Genomic DNA, 20,499 nt, shown 5'->3' on the forward strand with positions numbered 1-20,499 from the left:
GCCTACTTGCAGGATTCCCATGGGTACCTGCCTGGCCACCATAGGAAAAGAATGCTGGAGTAGATGGGTCACTGGTCAGATACAGCAAGCTTATTCTTATGCTCTTATCCAGGGGTCAGCAAACTTTTTCAGCAGGGGGCCGGTCCACTGTCCCTCAGACCTTGGGGGGGGGGCGGACTATATTTTTTGGGGGGGGATGAACAAATTCCTATGCCCTACAAATAACCCAGAGATGCATTTTAAATAAAGACACATTCTACTCATGTAAAAACATGCCGATTCCCGGACCGTCTGCAGGCCGGATTGAAAAGGCAATTGGGCCGCATCCAGCCCCCCGGCCTTAAGTTTGGGGACCCCTGTGTCTTTGATCAAAGTTGTTTCTCTTACCTGGGAGACATCTTGCTAGCAAGAGGGGCTTTTCTCCAACTTTTTCATGGTATGGCTACAACCACCCCCTTCCATATACCTTGGTGAACAAACACAGACTGACTTTAAGTTAATGGTTTTATTATACAATGTGGGATTTTGGAAGGCAGAATATACACGACAAACAATTCTGTACAGTGGGGCAAGTTGTCTCAGGTAAAGCAGCTGGAAGAAGAGGCAGAAGCTTCAACAAACTTGCACCATCATGGATGTCACCATGTTGTCAAAGGCCCTTGGAAAAGCAGGGACAGGTAGTGTTAAAAGAAGCAGGGCAGAGGTTCATCAAAGACAGACCAGCTAACTAAGATAATGGAGCAATAAAAAGGCAGCTTTTCACTTATATGGCTGCGTTTGCCAGGAGTACATCTATCACTGTTGCCTTTAAAACAGTTTCCTCAACGTTGCAAGTAGATTTGAAAGCACAGGTGTCCAAGACAGCATTTAAAAAGCAGGGTGCTTCACCTGTCTCATTCCATCCTAGGGCATACTCATATTTTCTACGTATGCGTGGAAACTCATCATCCCTGACCACTAGACATGTTGGCAAGGAATGATGGGAGTTGTAGTCCAACACCACCTGGGGATTCAAGGTTGAGAAAGGCTGATCTAAAAAATAGTAAACAACCAACCAGGCAAAACGCCTCAGGTGGAAGTTCCATAATTTGGGTACAATCCATGAGAAGCCCACTCTGCTGTACCTCCAGAAAGTGGGGGACACCAAGTGAGGGAGTTCCTAAGGTCTTAATTGACATGAAGGTTTATGGCATGATTCCATGATTTTGGAAGGGGAAACGGGGCAGGGCAGGGCAGGGCAGATGTGGGAGAGGCTCAGGATAATATTGCTAATTGCCACTAGAATAGTTCAGCGGATTCTGGCAAGACAACGCTTCCAACAGCCCTGTAAGACCAACAAAACTAGTTAAGTTCCAAAGAGACAGGTACTCTCACCAGCCTACTCACCTGGATTGGATCTGGTCCCCAGGATTATAAAAGGGGTTGCACATGACATCTGTGAAGGAATTGTGCAGCTTCCTGAACATCTGAAAAGGGAAGAACCACTTCAGTGACCATCATGTAGGGACCAATTAGTCTTGAGTAAGCAGAAGGAAGTTCTACTTTGACTGGCTCCCTGCAGCTGCCCTGTACTTACACTGCGGATTTCGTTGTCCCTGAGTGCCGTGTTGGAAGAATCCACCACCATCACAAACTTCACCTTGGAATTGGTCACGTAGCCATATCTGCTTTAGCAGTCAAGGTCTATTTTTAAGAATGTATGAAGCCACCTTAGACAAAGTTAGGCCACTGGTCCATCATCTCTCAGTACTGTCTACACCGGGGGTGGCTAACCTGGTGTTAGGGGAGGCCCTTGAAGATCCCAGCTCACATCAGCCCTGGCAAGAATAGCCAGTGGTTAAGGACTATGGGACGTGGGTGGTGCTGTGGTCTAAACCACAGAGCCTAGGGCTTGCCGATCAGCAGGTCGGCGGTTTGAATCCCTGCAACGGGGTGAGCTCCCGTTGTTCGTTCCCTGCTCCTGCCAACCTAGCAGTTCAAAAGCACGTCAAAGTGCAAGTGGATAAATAGGTACCACTCCAGCGGGAAGGTAAATAGCATTTCCGTGCGCTGCTCTGGTTCGCCAGAAGTGGCTTAGTCATGCTGGCCACATGACCCAGAAACTGTACGCCAGCTCCCTCGGCCAGTAAAGCGAGATGAGTGCCGCAACTGCGGAGTCGTCCGCGACTGGACCTAACGGTCAGGGGTCCCTTTACCTTTTAAGGACTATGGGAGTTATAGTTAAGCAAAATTTGCAGTGGGGGGCACAGTTTAGCTACCACTGATATACACTGACTGATTGGCAGCAGCTTTCCAGGGTTCCAAACAAGAATCTCTCAGCCTTTTCTGAAGAGGCAAATAAGTATGTGCTCCATCACTGAGCCCTTAACAAATAAGCACAAAACAACTGGGTTATGCTAAACACTTCCTAAGCAAGGAGCAGCTTGCCCACATGTAACTGGGTTCAGACTGAATACACAGCAGCTCTCTGTACTGTCACTCGTTCTGCAAGCCCAACCCACACCCTATTTTAACCAATCGACTTTAGATTTCAGTTCCAGGGGCTCCTGTGGTACCACATTCCAGATCTGTCCTTCAACTGGATGAACAAGCTGCTCAGTAGTGGCTGTTCACTGCACAGTCTTAAGGCCACAGAGCAGTTGTATGCAGCCTTAACCACTGTTTAACTTCTAAACTACATAGGAAGCTGCCTATACTGAGTCAGCCATTGGTCCATCAAGCTCGGGAATGCCTGCACTGACTGGAAGCTCTCTAGTTTTCCCAGCCCTACCTGGAAATTCCAGGGATTGAACCTGGGACCTTCTGCATACAAAGTTAGTGCCTTACTACTGAGCTAAGACCTTTCTCTATACAGTGGTACCTCGAGTTACAGATGCTTCAGGTTACAGACTCCGCTAACACAGAAATAGTACCTCGGGTTAAGAACTTTGCTTCAGGATGAGAACAGAAATCATGCAGCGGCTAAAGTGGTACCTCAGGTTAAGAACAGTTTCAGGTTAAGAATGGACCTCGAGAACGAATTAAGTTCTTAACCCAAGGTACCACTGTATAGCAAAGCACACAAAACTAGTTCAAAACTAAACAGCAACAGATCCAACTAAATTCCAGTGCTGCAGCCCAGCTGTGATCAGAACTTTACCCTCCTTTAAGTTCCCTTGGAATAATGAAGCAAGACTGCAATAAGGGACCCTGAGAAACAATCACATAACTGCAGAGCTGGAAGGGATCTTGAATGTGATCTAGGCCAACTCCTCATTCAACCCAAAAGGCATCTAAGATACACTTTGTAGTCTTCAGTTGGGTAGAGCAACCCCAGGTAGAGCTCTCTCTGGTCCACAAGAGCTTTTCCCATAGCAGAGATTTTCTCATCCACAACATCAAGAGACGTGTGGACTGTGTAGTGGAACTTCAGTTCATTTTCTGTCGGAATGCTCTTGATGTACAGAGGATAGTTCTAGAATGAAAAAACAAACCACCAAGTTACTGAACTATGAAGTGATCCAACTGATCAATGTAGTTCTAATGCCCTCTCCAAAAACAGGATAGTTATTCTAAGTAGTACCTTTCCATACCGATTTTAACACAGAATCGAAATCAGACACCTATGTCAATCAAGCCAGATGCAAGCCCCCAACAACTGGTTCACAGCTGGAAGAATTCAAATCCCCAAGCAAAGGTCACATTTTAAGTACATGTTTATTAAAATATGTTCTGCCTTTCTTTGACTCAAGGCTGTTTACAGGCAAGAAACAATAAAACAATATTCATATCTGAATTTTTATGCAACCCAGATTATTTCCAGTTAGGGTTGCAGAAAAAGAAAGGTGAAGCAGCTTTAAACCCCCAGATTCCAACATCCCTATGGAAGGATGTGCCCCAACAAGTCTGACAGGTTTCCACATACAGTTCATATATGAATTAGGAGCTTTGCTTCCTCCCCTTATCCCCCTCCCTGATTATTACTTGGGAAAGCAGAAAAAAACTGTCAAAAACCAACTCCTCATCACTGCTGTCACTGCAACCCATTCAATTGTCCTTCTACCTTTAATGCACAACCTGCATCACTGCCCAGAGAGAGAGAGCAAGTTTAAAAGAGGCTTTTGCAGCTATTGCTCCTTTTTTGCTTATTGAATGCAACTGAACGGGAAGTGACAACAAGGGAGGAGCCAGGGACTCCAGGGATCAGAAGTAGTTCCCGCCCCACTGTTGGGGTGTCGGCCTCAGAAGGTGCCGAAAATAGCAGCCCTGCTTTAAGAACATAGCGTAAGAGTCTGACGGGCTCAATCTGGTCCATCTTTCTAGTCCAACATCCTGTTATCAAAGTGGCAAACCAGATGCCCCAATGGGAAGCCCCACAAACAGGACGTGATGCAAGAGCAACTCTCCCACCCTGCTGTTTCCAGCAACTGGTACTCAAAGACAACCTGCCTCTGACAGTGTAGAAAGAGCATAGCCATTAATAGCTTTTCCTGCTTCATGAATTTGTCCGACCCTTTTTCAAAGCAATCCACGTTGGTGGTCATCGATACATCTAGTGGCAGAGAGTTCCATAGATTACCTAGCTAAGTACCCGTTGGGGGGGGGGGTTAGAATAGCAGAAGAGAGGTTTTACCCTCATTCCCTGGTTAACGGCTTCCCAGGGACGTCTGACAAGGCAATTCTTGTGTTCCCCCACCCTTCCCCTTCCTCCCTCGCTCCCCCACCCACCGCCCCGTCCCTCAATTGCCCCTGCCCGGTCTCCCACCTCCTTGGCGATCACAGCAATACAAACCGCCATCTTGGGTACTGGCGGGTTCGCTTTCTCCCTCCCTCCCTCCCTCTCTTTTACGGAGAACCAATGAACCCAGCGGGCCACGGCTCCGCCTCCGCGGCTCTGCGCACGTGACTGTCCTCAGGCGCGAGTGAAAGAGCCGGCCCTCTCCTACGTAGAGACTACAGGCGAGGGTTACTAGGCAGTCTCCTCCCACTTCTAGCTTTTTTTTAAACAGCATATCCGCTGCCGCCATATGCGGGGCCAGGAGCAGTTATTTCACCTATACAGTATTTACAAAACTCCCATATTGTGGGTGGGTTACTACATATAATTAAAACTATACCATATGCCAAAAGTGTGGCGTGGGCTCTTTCCTTCTTTCTAAAGTGCTCCCTCTTGAGTCCCTCCCATGTCTTTAATCCAGCGCGTTCAATGGAGAACCGGTAGTGACTTTCTAGTTACCCTGAGTGTTCCCACGTGCTCCTTGGGCCGCTTCCTCTTTCCCAACTTTTTTTCGGACTCGCGGTGGGCTTGGAGTGGTTGCCATGGAGATGGGGCTGCTGCTGCTGCTGGGACTGTGCGGCCCGGGAAGGGCCGCCAACGCCACTCTACCACGACCCCCTAACTTGGTCTTGCTGTTGATGGACGATGTGAGCCTGGGAAGGAGGGGGGCAAGGGAAGGAGGGGTGGTCCCTGCAAGGGGGGGGGCTTCCTCCTCTCGTGAGGAAAAGGGGTCAGGAGGAGAGAGGGAGCCTTGGTCAGGGGCGGAAAGGGCCACCTCTCTGGGGAGCGCTGGGTGGGCCTGCTTCCTGGAGGAAGTGGGGTGCTGAGAGTACCGGTAGCATTGCTTCCATTGTGGAGCCCATTTGGAAGGTGTGAAACATTTGAGAAGGTGTGTGTGTGTGTGTCTGTCATTTACATATACACTGGTACAGTACTGTATGTGTGTGTGTGCTGTATTAAACGACATATATATATATTATACTGTATATAATTTGTGTGTGTGTGTGTGTGTGTGTGTGATGTACGAATTTACATTAGACAGTGTGGTGCAGTGGTTAGAGAGTCAAGACAAGGAGCTGGTAGACCAAGCTTCAAATCCCCCCTCAGCCATAAAACTTTGCGGGTTACCTTTGTCCAATCACTGCCTGTAAGCCTAAGCTACCTCACAGCGTTGTTGTGAGGGTAAAATGGGGAGATGGGGGAGAACCACTTATGCCTCCTTGAGCTCCTTGGAGGAGAGGTGGGAGAGAAATCAATTAAATAAATAAGTGTGATATGTATTAGAAAATGGCTCCAGCAACTTAACAGAAGCCTAGTTCTAGGATTATACCATCCATATACATGAATATACATCATATACATCTGGCATGTTCAACTCCCAAGAGACTGCGATCTACTCCCACTATTTAAAAAAATGGCAGTGATCCATCCATTGGATTAACCAAAGTTGTTGAGCTTTTTGGGGGGGAGCCAGAGTTGTTGAGCATTTTTTTTGGTGGGGGGGGATTGCTCAGAATCATGCGATCAATCAGGGACGCCCCACGATTGACCAGTAGATCGCGATTGACCTGTTGGACATGCCTGATATATATGAATGATGACAGACACACACACATATATACAACACATATATACAGGCACCACCACATCAATGAATGTTGGTCAAAAGACAGTTCTCTGGCCCAAAGAGCTTCCATTCTGAATTTTGATAGAGAGGAAGAGTTACTATGAAGAGCTGACTTTTGTCACTGAAGCATTCAAGGTAATACCAGTTGCTTACAAAACACTGTGGTGCTTTATCTTTGGGGGTCAGTTTGTACATTATTACATTTTTTAAAAATTATGTTTATATTACTTTTCCTCCAAGGAGCTCTCTCACTTCTCTCACTTATTTTATCCTCACAACAACTCTGTGTGAGGTAAGTTAGGCTGAAAGAGACAATGAGGGCTCATCCAGACTTCCCTTTCTGCTGCATTTTTAGGCACGGGCCCATGCTTTAAAGCAGGCATCCCCAAACTTCGGCCCTCCAGATGTTTTGGAATACAATTCCCATCATCCCTGACCACTGGTCCTCTTAGCTAGGGATTGTGGGAGTTGTAGGCCAAAACATCTGGAGGGCCGCAGTTTGGGGATGCCTGCTTTAAAGCACTGTGTCCAAACACTTTTTTTTTTGTCCTGGCACTTTCCCCATGTAAATTCATTCTTTGTCACTGAACTGGAGGAAACAGCAATCTCTGGAAAGCCCAAATTGCCATTTGTTCAGCATTGAAGACCAGGTTTTCCTGGGGAAGGCAGCGAGGCAAAAATAATAATACAGTAATCAGTTACTTGTTGACCTAGCTCTTCAAACCAATTTTTTAATTTACAATTTTCCACCCCTTCCACAATATCGAAGGGAGAGGAACGGTTTCCCTTTAAAGCAGTGATGGGGAACCTCTGACCCATGGGCCAAATTTGGCCTGGAAGCCTCTTTTCCCTACACCATGCCCACTTGCCCCACACCTGGCATCATATGTCAAGAGTCAAGGCATGACTGGATTGACTGCAGAACCGATTTCTGAATGGGGAACTTCCATTACATAGCTGATTCCTGCAGAATGCAGCCTCAAAGGCACCAGCTATCAGCTGATAGGCAGTGACTACAAACCTGCTGATCGGTAGCACTTTAACACACCACACACATCTCTTTGCAAGCCCTAAGAGGCAACAGTCATCACCTTATGACACTGTGACAGAATTTGGCCCATGAGGAGTTGGAGAGATGAAGACCTGATCTGCAGCCTAGATCAGGTTCTTTAAGGACTGGTTTTGGGGTGGTGGGGTGCTGGTGGTCCCAAAGCATATATGTGTCAGGAAGCCTATGAAAAATGTTCCTTTTGGTGCTGGATGCTCATTTGAGGCAAATGGCTTATCAGCTGGAGTATTGCACTTTGATACAGAATTCCTGCCTTGGTATGTAAACTGAGTTGTAATTCTTTTGTAAGATGACATGAGACCGTCCTGGGCCAGCTTGGAGTTTGCAAAGTTTTACAGAGATTGTGTTGGAGGAATGGTGCGTTACAAATAAGTTGTGAATTACATTTCTAAATAAATGAGGTTTATTTCTAAATAATAAATTGTATGAAATACACAATGTTGGGGCCTGGGAAAGGGCCTTTTCAATGGAACCCTGTCCCTCCTGGCCTAATTTCTCTGTGTTTTTAGGTGGTTAATTAGGATACATTTTTTCAGTGTTTCAGCAGTGATTTTTTGTTATGTGTTTTTAAAGGATTGGGTTTTTATGGATTTTTAACTGTTTGCCTTGTTGTAAACTGCCCTGTGGCTTATGCAAAGGACAGTATAAACCAGGCACCTCCAAACTGCAGCCCTCCAGATGTTTTGGCCTACAACTCCCATGATCCCTAGCTAACAGGACCAGTGGTTGGGGAAGATGGGAAATGTAGTCCAAAACATCTGGAGGGCCGAAGTTTGGGGATGCCTGGTATAAACCATTCAGAAATAGAGGGCTAGCAGCTGGAACCGTAGTTCTTTGAGTTGGAAATTCGTTTTGCGAAAAATTCGTCTTGCGAATCGCGGTTTCCCATAGGAATGCATTGAAATTTAATTAATGCGTTCCTATGGGCAAAAAAAGAAATTTCAATGCATTCCTATGGGAAACCACGATTCGCAAGATGAATTTTTTGCCAAACGAATTGAATTCGTCTTGCGAGGCATCACTGTATGTGTTAAGCTGCTGCAGTCCTTATTGTGCCACTGCATTTCTTTCAGCACAGACCAATATAGTTGTCCATATGAGATTCGGTAAGCCACTCTCTCGCACCTGACATATGTGAATAAAAGACCTGACCATTACGGGGCTGTTGTCATATAAGAGTGCACATTTTGAACACTTGAAAAAACTATCCCTCACATGAGGGTCACAAACTTGCCTACTGAAGTGAGGAGGATTGTGCATAGTGGACACTGCTTGGTCTCAGTAAAAGGCTTAGCAATATGAACTTTCTACCAGAGTTCAGAGTTCTCGAAGCTACCAACATGAGTTTGACCAAACTGCGGGAGGCAGTGCAAGACAGGAGTGCCTGGCGTGCTATGGTCCATGGGGTCACGAAGAGTCGGACACGACTAAACGACTAAACAACAACAACAACCAGAGTTCAGGTCTGGGGCCTCGGTCTGTTTTTGAGCACCTCTTGTGATTGTGATTCATAAGCCATTTTAGGGAAATTATTCCACTGCTCTGCTGACCGTAGTGTTAGAAAAATGCTTTATAATGTGTTTCTTGCATTTCTTTTTAGTTTCAGGCTATTACTCTTTGCACTCTGTTTTTAGCTGCTTGAAATTGTTGGTGTAATTTTTTTTCCTTAAAAAGGGGGCTCCTGTTGATTTGAGTATTTTCCTATGCTACAAAACGGTTCTCATCCCCTTTCCTTATTATATTCAGTAAATATGTGTCAAGAAAAAGTTGCAGTTGAAGCAGGAATGAGTGTTTTAGCTGCAGGTGCCAGCAAGGACAAGCTAGGTATGGTGCCGTTTTCCAAAAGGTTGGAAGTTCTCTTGATTTTGCCCCATCCCAGGGGGGATTCATGCAACTACCACAAAACAACTTGCTTCATCAAGCTGTACATAATTTGTCTTAAGAATGAATTCACTCACAAAGTTGTGGTAGTGAATTTGAAAGGAGGATTAGAGGGAAATCATGGAGAATTGGTCTATCAATGGCTATTGGTCTTTACAGCATATCTATGATTGCTTGTCACTGAAAGCATACAGCAGTGAATGGCTTATTTGCATCTTGCTCAACTATTGAGTTTCTCTGGGGCATCTGACTGACCACTGATAGAGACAGAAAACTGGACTCTGTGAACCTTTGATCTGACCCAGCCTGACATTTCATACAGAAGGGTTTCTGAAAATGTGATGCAGTTCTTCCCACAGAGGTGTTGCCAGGGATGGCGTGATCTGCTTCTTGGCTTCCCCCATAATTTTCTTGGACGCTGCCAGCCCACCTCCTATTGTACAAAACTGGAAATGGTGAATAACCTGTTCCTTGTGTTTCTGAAGGTCACTTGACTCTGTTCTCTTCCCTTCGCTGCCCTGCAATAATCCATGTTGTTTCCATGAAGCTGAAAAGGCTGCTCTCCATTAAACAGGCAGCTGAGCAGTGGAAATCATTGTACAATGTGCTTGGGTATTACAGCAAAGTTTTTAAATAGCTGAATGATAAAAATGTACACTAGTCCTTTCAATTGATTAATTGTCGTTTATTTGTCTTGTGTCCTGGTATTTCTTCAGATGGGCTGGGGTGACCTAGGTGTGTTTGGGAATCCTTCCAAAGAAACCCCAAATTTAGACCAGATGGCTGCAGAAGGAATGCTTTTCCCAAGCTTCTACACTGCCAACCCTCTCTGTTCTCCATGTGAGTAAACTCCAAAGCTCTAGAAAAGCAGTGCTGTCTAGGGGGTGGAGAGTTGGGCTTGGTACAAGTCATACCTCTGTCATGAAATCACATTAGGCAAATTGCTGTCTTCAACTTCTAAAGATTAAGATTGCAAATCAAACGTGCTTTGATAAATAATAGTAGCAGTATTAGAACCTAATACTCTAGGAACACATTTTCTTAAAGAAAAATAATAACAGAAATTGTTATGTTGGAGGACCTTATAATACTGGTAACTGTTTCCTTGAAATGCCTCCAAGCTCTCCCCCAGCCACACAGACTGAGATTGTGGTAACTGGATGTGATGAAATAGTAAAATTGAAGCAGGAAGGATGTTGTCTTAAAAAAGAAAGTCACCCAACTGATATATACAGTTACTTCTATGTGCCCCCACCCCTTGCTTTTCTCTCCTCAGCAAGAGCAGCACTCTTAACTGGTCGTCTCCCCATCAGGAATGGCTTCTACACCACAAATGCCCATGCCAGAAATGGTATGTCCTTCTTTTCCAGCAAATGAGCCTTTGCTTTTGCAAGCCAAATGTTGGGGTCTTGCTTCAAGTTCCCCCACTAAAGACATTTATTTATTTATTTATTTATTTATTTATTTATTACTTACTTACTTACTTACTTACTTAACAAAATGTATATATACCACTTACTGGAACAAAAGACCTCCAAGCACACAATCCTAAGCACACTGACACAGAAGTTAATCTTTTTTGAGATCATGGAAGTAATTGCCAGACTTAGAATCAGGGTTGTATTGCAAACAAATAGGCCTGGTGTTGCTAGTCCAGTTAACAGGGTTTATAGGATCTTGAATAAACCTGCACGTGTTACTGACTGTCATGACTGCCTCTTCTCTGCATGCAAACCAAGGAGAGAAAAAGGTTCCACTCTTCACTTGAGGACAAACTGCAGTTTCCTGTTATGGACAAACTGCAGGAACTATGGTTCATTCTAACTAGTTAAAACAAATCAAACAAACAAACCATGCTTTAATAGTCGGCTTTGTTAACTAACCAGGGTCAGAATAAACCATAATTCCCTGAATTTGTACACAACAGAGAAGTGCAGTTTGTTTTAAAGGGGAAGCAGAAGCATTCTCTCTCCTCTACTTGCATGCAAAGAGGGCAAGTGTGAAAGCCTGAGGCTTAAATTCTAGTGCTTAGGTTGTTAAATCTGTTTTTGCTTTTGCTGCTAAAGAAGTTGTTTTATTGGATAGGTTAATTAAGATTCAGCAAAAGGCGGGTGGAGTGAAGAGAAGAGTTGCATGTTATTATGGAAGGTTAACAATATGTTTGAAATACACTCTTATGGAAATATGTTCTTCCTACTAAGCCAGGCAAGGGCGTCTGGAGGGCACTACCAAGCTGTCCACAATGAGTGCTTTGTTCTAGCACTCCTGTTGGGAGGTGCCAGCTTGAGCTGATTTGAGGCCGATCTAGTTGGTGTTAGGGTTGTTTGTTCCAAAATGGCAGATGCTGTAGGAGACCATATGTTTTAGAGCATGCATTTACAGCTCCGGATTGGTGCTGCATATTGGCAAGTGTGAGTGTTCATCTCTTAGCTGACAGTGGAGGGATGCTTGTATTTTAGAAGTCCATAAGAAGTACAGAGAAATGCATGCATTTAAAATTAGCTAACAGTCTGAGGCCTGATCTGCATGTCCTTTGTTTGTTTGAGGCATGAAAGGGGCTTGTCACCTAATTTTGAGCAATTCACCATGTAGCTTGTTACTAACTGCACTGATGACTGGTGGCTGTTCAGGTCTCTGGCAGGAGTTTATCCCAGGCCTACTTTTCCCTGTTCTCATTTTTAAAGAGCAACATCAGAGATTGAGTCTTTAGAGCACGTGTTCTGCCACTGATGTACTGAGGCAGGGAATTCCCAGGGTCTTAAGAAATAATTTATTTTAGTCCTTCTAACTACAGGCAATGTTGGTGGATGACCCTGTTAGCCATTCAGCCGTGGTACCTCCCTGAACTGCAGGCTGCAGTTTTTCTCATTGGGGAACAATAGAATGAACAGAAAACTGAGATATGCTTTAAAGCAGGGTGGGCACCTGATGAGCTCCTAGCCTAATTTCGTTCAGATGGGGGGAACCTGGGGGGAGAGAGAATGGGAGGGGGAGACCCAAAATGGGAGGAGGAGAGGAAAATTTGTCTGCAAGTGATCAGTTTAGACTTCTGGCAAAAGTGTTCTGTCCAATGCTCTGCCAGTGTCAGTGGGACCAAGTTTCTTAAGTCTGTATCCTTCAACTCCTGTGGGGGGTTGGCCTATTAGTTACCCATTCTTTCAGTTCAGTGCCCAGGGTACAATTCTGGGAGCTGGACCCTCTTGCTCAGGTGATATGTGCACAAACAGACCACATTCACATTATCTAAAGTGCTTTGTAAGCAGAGTGCTTTGCCTCTCATTGAATACAGAAGCCATTTAGGAAAGGAAGCAGCTCTCCTCCATTTGCTTGTGAGGGAGCCAGAGGGCAAATTTGCATCTCAGTGCATGGTGCAAACAAGTCTGCCAGATTGGCTTGTTCCTGCCCCTCTGCATTTTTCCTGTTTCTAAAAACAATTGACTGGCTCTCTGCTTTAAGTAATACCTTGGGAATCAATGGAACAGAGGCATAGCGGGGGGGGGGGGCACTGGGCGCCACACTGTGTGGGGGGGCGGTACTTACCATGGGGCCTGCAGCGTCTGCGCCCAAACCACACGTCTCTCCTGGGAGTGACATGGTGGCTCAGGTGCTTGCAGTCTTTGCACTGCCCAAAACAGCAGTGTGGGACTTGCTTCTGTCTTTTGCCTTCCCGTCAGCTGCCCTACAGTAGGCAGCTTGCCCTGCCCCCATGGGCGATTCACCCTGCCTTGGGCACCTGAGCGTCTAGCTATGCCACTGCAATGGAACCTGCTGTTGAGAGAATAAAGTTTTAGACATGAAACTGAATGGACATAGAGACAGTTACTTGAAATGTCCTTGAATATTTGGTGCAATTTGGGCCAGATATTTAGAATGAAGATGACACATGTTTCAATCTATTTTTAGTTTATTGTTGATTTAATTTTTTGAATGTTCTAAATTATTGTTAATTGTTTTTATTGCTAATCTTATTGCATTATCTTTTTTATGTAAATGGCTTTGAGGTTTTTTACAGTCTTCCCCAACCTGGTGCTTACAGATGTTTTAGACTACAATTCCCATCATCCCCATCTATTGGCCATGCTGGCAGAGGCAGATGGAAGTTGTAGTCCACTACATCTGGAGGTTACCGTTATCAGCTACACCTCACTTAAATCCTGCTAATTCCTAATCTACTTGTCTTTCTGACCTGTCTTGTCCTTTCCCCAAATCCCACTTGGATCTTGAAGAGGCCTCTTACTGAGTACAGTGATACCTCGGTTTACGAACTTGATCCGTTCCAGAAGTCCGTTCTTAAACCGAAACTGTTCTTAAACTGAGGCGCGCTTTCCCTAATGAGGTGTCCTGCCGCCGGTGCCCTTCCACTATCCGGCTTCCATTCTTAGATCGAGGTAAAGTTCGTAAACTGGGACACTACTTCCGGTTTTTCAGAGTTCTTAAACCGAATAGTTTGTAAACAGGGCTGTTCTTAAACCGAGGTACCACTGTACAGTTAATAATTCATGTTACCACCAGCAAACCTTCTCATTTGGCTGAAGTGTTTTTGTCTTAATGCAGCCTACACCCCCCAGGTCATAACAGGGGGCATCCCAGATTCTGAGCTCCTCCTTCCAGAATTGCTGAAGAAAACAGGCTATGTCAATAAGATTGTTGGCAAATGGTAAAGCTCCTTTTTAAATATGTCCCTTTTTTTTGTATGGCTTGCTTTATATGCGAGAGAATCAGAGTTCAAATAAGTTGGTTTAGTTTGTGATTTCTGTCTTCAGAAATCTTGGCAGTGAATCGTCCCCACCACCACCTGCTGTGACTAATTTTAGAGCCAAGGACTATCGTATAATAGAGGCAACATGCTGCACTTATTTTCATAAGAAATTACAAACCTGCATTGCCAGAGCAAGCCATAAGCAGTCATCAAATCTTTTATCTTTGGCCCTTGCAAAATGTTGATCTCTGAGGTATGGCACTTTCTGCCTAAATTGTAAGCTGTTCCTTTTTTTATCCTGCTTGAATAGCAGAGTTATTGGATGGCTTCAGAGATCCATTCCCTTCCCCAAGGAGAGAAGGACTGATGCTAGCGCTCTTCCGAGGAGTCATAGCATAATCTAGGCGGGCAGAGGGTAAACCGGGAACTACTGAACAAATATTGACCCACAATCTGCTTGTGCTGTGTCCCAGGAGCTCTTTTAAAAGAGCTAAGAATTGGATCATTGAAATTGATGACAAACCTCTGTGGTGCTGGCGCAGGTGTTAACAAAGGTAACGGCAAGGCCACTGAAAATGGTTCTTTTATATAAATCATGGTTGTTAAGAAAAGGCTCACAGCAGCTGAGGAGGAAAGTGTGATTTCTGAGCCACTTTGGAAGAAAAAAGGAGAGAGACAGAGATGACTGTTCTCTTCCTATTGCTCCCCTGACGATTGACTTCCCAGATTGGTGTATGAATTTACTGCTGATGAAGAGATCAGTGGCTCAAGCAGGGTTTTGTAACTTTTTCCTTAAGGGGCTTCTTCTCTTTGAAATGTTCATGTGTTTAAGGACCATAGTTTGGTCTTACATTCTAACCTGAAAGACGCACCTCCACCTTTCTACTCTGTGGCCTTAGCACCTGCAGCTACATTGCCACCTCCCTGATCTATTAATGGGGCTACTCAGGATTTGGGAGTTCTTAGATCAAAGTGCACTGTAAAATCGCATGTGCAAGTCTTTGTGGCAAAGGATGCCACTGCTGGGGCTGGGCAGTGAGCCAGGAACCAGGAGCTGTGGGTTGAAGCCAGTAGGCAGGACCAAAGAGTAAGCCTAGGACGAAAGGAGAAACCGGGAGGCAGAATTGAGAAACAAGCTAGAAATCGGGACTGAAGTCAAAAGGATGCAAAATTACACTGCAGTTCAGGAAGACCTTAACTGGCACAGGCAACCCTGTTGTGGGGTTTTCTGCCCTGAAGGATCCAAAATACCAGCCTGGGCAGATAGGGTCAGTGTGTAGTTTAGTGGCTCACCATGTGAGGCAACCATATACAGACCCAAAGGTTCTGACTTTGAACTGTGTTGGCTTTGGTTGCCACTGTAACAAATTTAAAGCAAGGATAGCCAATGTGGCGCTCTCCGTGTGTTGTTGGACTCCCATCAGTCTTGGCTGGCAGGGCCCAGTGGTCATAGACAATAGTAGTTGTGGTCTACCAATAGCTAGAGGGCACCACATTGGATTTCCTTGACATTTTGCAGCAGATTTAATAGCCAAATCTTTCTGGAGATAAATGTGTCATCCAAAAAAAATGTCAGGCTAGGATAATACAGCTAATAAATGCAGCATCTACATGAGCATTTTTTCCCATTAGTTTGGGGAGCAGATTCAAGGGTCATTGCTAATAGAGAGTCCAAGGGGACCTGGGTTCAAACACCCTGCTTGGCGGTACAGTATGTGTGACTCCTGATTGGCAGCTCAACTTACGTTACACCTCACTGAAGATAAAAGGGCAGCCGGGTGACATTGTTCCTTGGAGGAAGGGCAGATTAAAAACAGGGGCAAAATAACACAGGCCAAGAAAGGATGCATATATTTCAGGGGATTTGCCAACAAGCTAGTGAACATTCACTGATGATCAAGCTGTTTGCCACTAGAAGCACCGTCCTAGGAAAGAAAGCAAATGAACCCACACCCGTGAATTATTTATTGCTGCAAATCCAAACAGCAGACTGCCGAAGAAGAAAAATACAGCTCAGTGGGCTGCAGGCAATGGGATGCAGCTGAGTGCTAATAAATGTAAATTCATACACCTGGGGAAAGGAAATAAACAGCACAGATAGAGATTGGTTCCAGGGAGTTATCTGGAAAGCAGCAAGTCTCAAACAACCTCAGAGCCATAGCAGAAAGCTAATTAAGTCTGAGCTTGCAGCATAGTACCTCTTGTGAGGGTAGGAAGCACCAGATTGGTTAGACCTGGCGCCTGTTGTGTCAGCCTGTTTCTAGGGCTGAATGTCATTGCCATTCGGTAAAGGGGTGCAGTGCAGAAGAGGGAATGCGGTGCATTCTTCACTCTGCAGGCTGTCTTTTTGTGATGCTTCCCCCCCACAAAAAAACAGCACAATGTAGGCCATGTTGGGCAAGTAGAGGACCAGTGCCCCCCCCGCCCCACTTGTCACATGGTTTGGTGCAATCTTCCATGCTTTGCCAGCCGGTCAATAGGATTGCCACTCAATAGAGGACAGGACTTATGTGCCTTTAATTGCCCTGCTCTCTTTTGAGTCTGGAAACCTTAAAGAGAAACCAGCAGACCCTTTGCTTGGAAATTAAACAAAGGGTCTGCTAGTTTCTCTTTAAGGTTTCCAGACTCAAAAGAGAGCAAGGCAATTAAAGGCACAGAAGTCCTGTCCTCTATTGAGTCTGGCAACCCTACCGGTCAAAATTCTGTCCCCAAAAGAATCTGAATTCTGTGACTTAATCATTTAAATAGGTCTATACTTTCTTTCATCATGAATCCAAAAATAAATTCAACATGTTATAATACAGTAACTCAGTAAACAACGTGATATCACCAACCACAGTAAAACAATGTAGCATATTGCCACATACCTGGTCTTAAAAACCGGCAGATGCCTGGGTGAAAAAGCAAGTTGTTAGCAGGCGTCAAAAGCGCATCAGAGTCTGCACCTTATTTCAGGGAGGAAATGATTCCATGAGCTTGGTTGCCCAACGGAGAAGGCTTGTCACACCATGGCCCTAGACAGGATGAGGCACAACTAATACTTCCTCATCTGAGAATCTCAGCATGGAAGAAAATGTACTTCAAGTGGCCAGACCTATGTCAGTAAAAAACCCTTTAATATTGCTTGGTGGTAAATTGGCAGCTAGTTCAATTCTTTCAACAATGGCATCCCGTGGTCACAGCAGGCAGCTCTGCTCAGCAGTCTAGCTGCCAAATTCTGCAGCTTCTGAATCAGCTTTAAGGGCAGTCCCACATAGAACAGATTACAGTAATCCAGTCTTGAGGTTACCAACGTTATGGGTTGCTGTGACCAGGCTATCTTTATCCAGGAATGTACACCAGCCAAAGCTGGTAAAATGTGCTCCTAGCCATTAGTTTCTTGTACATCCTCAGGCTAAGCCTGAACTCAGACTGGATTGGATCCAGATAATCATTTTTCTCTAAGAGCACTGAAAAGCCAGCACCCGCCTTAAGCTTTAATTATACAAATTAAGCATGTTGGCTTTGATTTTCTCATTTTCCATCATCATTCCTCTTTTCCTTATGGAGCAGGATAAGTAACTATGTGGGCTAGCATCAATGCCTGCTCTGGCTCTGGAAATGGCACAAGGTTACATCAGTCTTTGCCAACCTGGAGCCCTTCAGATGTTCTGGACAACAGCCTCCATAAGCTCCATAGCTAGCACCGCAAAGCTGGCTTGGAATGATGGTACTTGTAACCAAGAAAATCTGAAGGGTATCAGGTGAAGGGTATATTGCATTTTTCACATATTTTTGAGCCATGGAAACTACTATTGATAAGTGCTGTGCAGGGTTCAGAGAGGAAATGGTTCAGCAAGGGACTTTGGGAGCTTACAGGTAATGGACCAGGAATCCCCCAAAGGCAAATTATCTGAATTAGTTAGCTGTGGGCCTTTCATTTCTTAACCATGGGTTATTATATCTGTCAGCTTCTTCATTACAGTGCATTTTTTGTGCAGTGTTGATAGGGGTGATTGATCTTCTCTTATGCATCCCGGACTGGTTTTTTTTCCTTTTCTTTTTGTTAATCTTTTCTAGGCACCTTGGCCACAGACCTGAGTTCCATCCCTTGAGGCATGGATTTGATGAGTGGTTTGGATCCCCTAATTGCCATTTTGGACCTTACGATAACAAAGCAGCGCCTAACATCCCTATTTACAGGGACTGGGAAATGATTGGCAGGTAGCCGCTTTTCTGTGTCACCTGTGCCTTGTTGCCTTTTGCTTTTCTTTTGCTTTTTCTGGCTCTTTTTAAGCTCCGCTACAGAAGAGGGCCTAGGGCTCCATTCTGCTGCCCATCCTTCCTTCCAGCAGAGCATAATGTGCTGGCGTTTGCCTCCCCCCCCCCCCCCGTAAGAGGCCAGGGGCTCTAGGCTTCTGGATCAAGGACCTCTGCAGGGCTGCATTTTCCAGAAATTCCACCACACGTCAACACTTACTGAGACACACCAGGCACCCGAGGTGAAGTGATGGAGACACCACCTGATACAGAGAGCAGGCTTGCAGTACCCCCTGAGGAGCTGCCATATGCAGTGAATTATGTATGAGAACTCCATTAACAATGACAAGGTTGCAGAGTTAATCACTTGGAAGTTAGGAAACACCAGCCCCCAACTGGTTTGCTCTTCTACTGTAGCTTTGGCTGAAATCCACCAGCCAATGTTACTCCTGAGAAAATCACTCTGAAGGCCCCTTCCAAATTACGCTTTCCTCTACAGAAATATAGTATGTCTCCATTTAAAGGTAAGAGATATTAAGAAGTGCCTCTGATTGCTTTCTGTATGGCATTAAATGTGTTTTTGTCTGCAGTGCTGCCCAGTCTAGTGTGCTTATGGGTGGGAGGAAAAGGTCCTGTTTATGCATTATCTACTCTGACATTAATGCAGTTTTCCCCAACCTTGTACCCTCCAGATACTTTGAACAACAGTTTCCACATGTTGTTGGGTTGCTAACTCCTACCACCCCTGACCGTTGGCTGTGCTGGCTATGATGGGAGCTGTACTCCTATATATCTGGAGGATCAAGTGTTGGGGAAAGTTGAATAAAACTAGATAAGACAAACAGCCGAGAAAGCAATCCTCAGCGAAACAGAGCAGAGCTATTTGAGACTGTATTCATGGTTTGCGTGCATGGAGTAACGTTTCCTGTTACATAGTGACTCGCTGCCATCTTCCCAGTGGACTGATGGGGAGCAAAGCACTTATTCCCCCATTGCCATATCCTGTAAAACATCTGGAACATTTTTTCTGTTTTTTGTTTAATCTTTCTAGGTATTACGAAGATGTAAAAATTGACCATAAGACGGGGGAAGCCAACCTAACTCAAATGTACTTGCAGGTACTCTGTATTCTGATAAAACGCTCTTTAAAACCCGCAGGCACTTTCTGCTTGCCTGCTTGTACATATGTAGCATGGGTGGCCATATTTAAGGTTGATTCTCTTGTCATTTCCAGGAAGCCCTTGATTTCATTAGCACACAGCATGCCAGCCAACAGCCGTTCTTTCTGTATTGGGCAATCGATGCTACTCACGCGCCTGTGTATGCCTCCAGGGAGTTCTTGGGCACTAGCCAACGAGGGCTGTAAGTCGCTTTTTGAGCTGAAGTATCATTTCCTCCTCCCCTCCTTTTTCTGGCACTAGAAGAAAAGCACTAGAAGAAAACCAAGAACAGTCGTGGTTGACAATAGAGATCACAACTTGCAAGTTTAAAAGTATGTGTGTTATGAGCATTAAAGAGCAGCAGGTGCTTTGAGGGTGTTTATCCTCAGCTGAAGACTCTCTTGCAATGTGAAATAAAAGTCTTGCATCCAAAGCAAATAGGGTTGACAACTGTTGATTGAGATCAAAGATTCTGGTACCTGGGTACAGTCTGGAGGCAAGACCAAAGCTGATCTGAGGCTTATGTAGCAGGGGAGCCAAGAATAAAAGCTGTCATATCAAAGGTGCACAGCCCAAAAAACCTGGAGGGAAGAGTTAGACTCTCATTTTTTGGCAACTGACCCCGAAGCAAAACCAAAAATAAACTTAAAATGGCCACATTTTATTTCTATTTTTTTTAACCAGTAGATTGGTAACTTTGCTTTCTACATACCGTATTTATTCAAATCTAGTGCTCACGCTTTTTGGCCAAATTACATTGCAAAAATTAAGGTGCGCATTAGATTTGATGGCACATTTACATTTGCCAGCAAATACTTTTTTTGGTTTCAAGGTTCTGAAAATTGAGGTGCACGTTAGATTTGATGGCGCATTAGACTCGAGTAAATGCGGTATTTTTAGTGTTTTCCTTCCTCTCTCCAATTTTGTTTATAGAGGTTAATTTGAGCCAGGAATTACCAGGGCTTAGTCCAAGAACATGTGTCCAGCATCAGGGATTAAGAAATCTGGAAGACTCCCCTCCCATCTTTTGCACTAAGATTTCCTTTGCAACTTTCAAGTGCTTTGTGT

General features: G+C 44.9%; 2 protein-coding genes across 4 annotated transcripts in view; one reads left to right on the forward strand and one right to left on the reverse strand.

Annotated features, from left to right (window-relative positions):
• Positions 1-490: 490 nt before the first annotated feature.
• TRAPPC2L (trafficking protein particle complex subunit 2L) lies at positions 491-4,787 on the reverse strand. Of its 2 annotated transcripts, none has more exons than XM_035120967.3 (5): positions 4,745-4,787; positions 3,282-3,454; positions 1,577-1,664; positions 1,387-1,466; positions 491-658 (listed from the first exon to the last, which is right to left on the reverse strand). In XM_035120967.3, the coding sequence occupies exons 1-5, from the start codon at positions 4,775-4,777 to the stop codon at positions 613-615; spliced, it is 420 nt and encodes a 139-aa protein (XP_034976858.1). In that variant the 5' UTR covers positions 4,778-4,787; the 3' UTR covers positions 491-612. The 2 variants fall into 2 exon arrangements, with proteins under 2 accessions (XP_034976858.1, XP_060132023.2); XM_060276040.2 differs by having other exon boundaries at positions 4,613-4,787.
• Positions 4,788-4,820: 33 nt separating this feature from the next.
• GALNS (galactosamine (N-acetyl)-6-sulfatase) overlaps positions 4,821-20,499 on the forward strand; it is a 52,821-nt gene continuing 37,142 nt past the window's right edge. Inside the window, exons 1-7 of one of the 2 annotated variants that reach the window (XM_035117998.3) lie at positions 4,821-5,403; positions 10,050-10,173; positions 10,610-10,684; positions 13,888-13,990; positions 18,092-18,235; positions 19,323-19,389; positions 19,506-19,633. In XM_035117998.3, the coding sequence (XP_034973889.1) occupies positions 5,299-5,403; positions 10,050-10,173; positions 10,610-10,684; positions 13,888-13,990; positions 18,092-18,235; positions 19,323-19,389; positions 19,506-19,633 (746 nt within the window). In that variant the 5' untranslated portion in view covers positions 4,821-5,298. The remainder of the gene's footprint in view (positions 5,404-10,049; positions 10,174-10,609; positions 10,685-13,887; positions 13,991-18,091; positions 18,236-19,322; positions 19,390-19,505; positions 19,634-20,499) is intronic. The other variant, XM_035118000.3, reaches the window with a different exon arrangement.

Source organism: Zootoca vivipara, chromosome 6 (assembly GCF_965207765.1).
Source record: "Zootoca vivipara chromosome 6, rZooViv2.hap1.1, whole genome shotgun sequence".
Classification (NCBI taxonomy): Eukaryota; Metazoa; Chordata; class Lepidosauria; order Squamata; family Lacertidae; genus Zootoca; species Zootoca vivipara.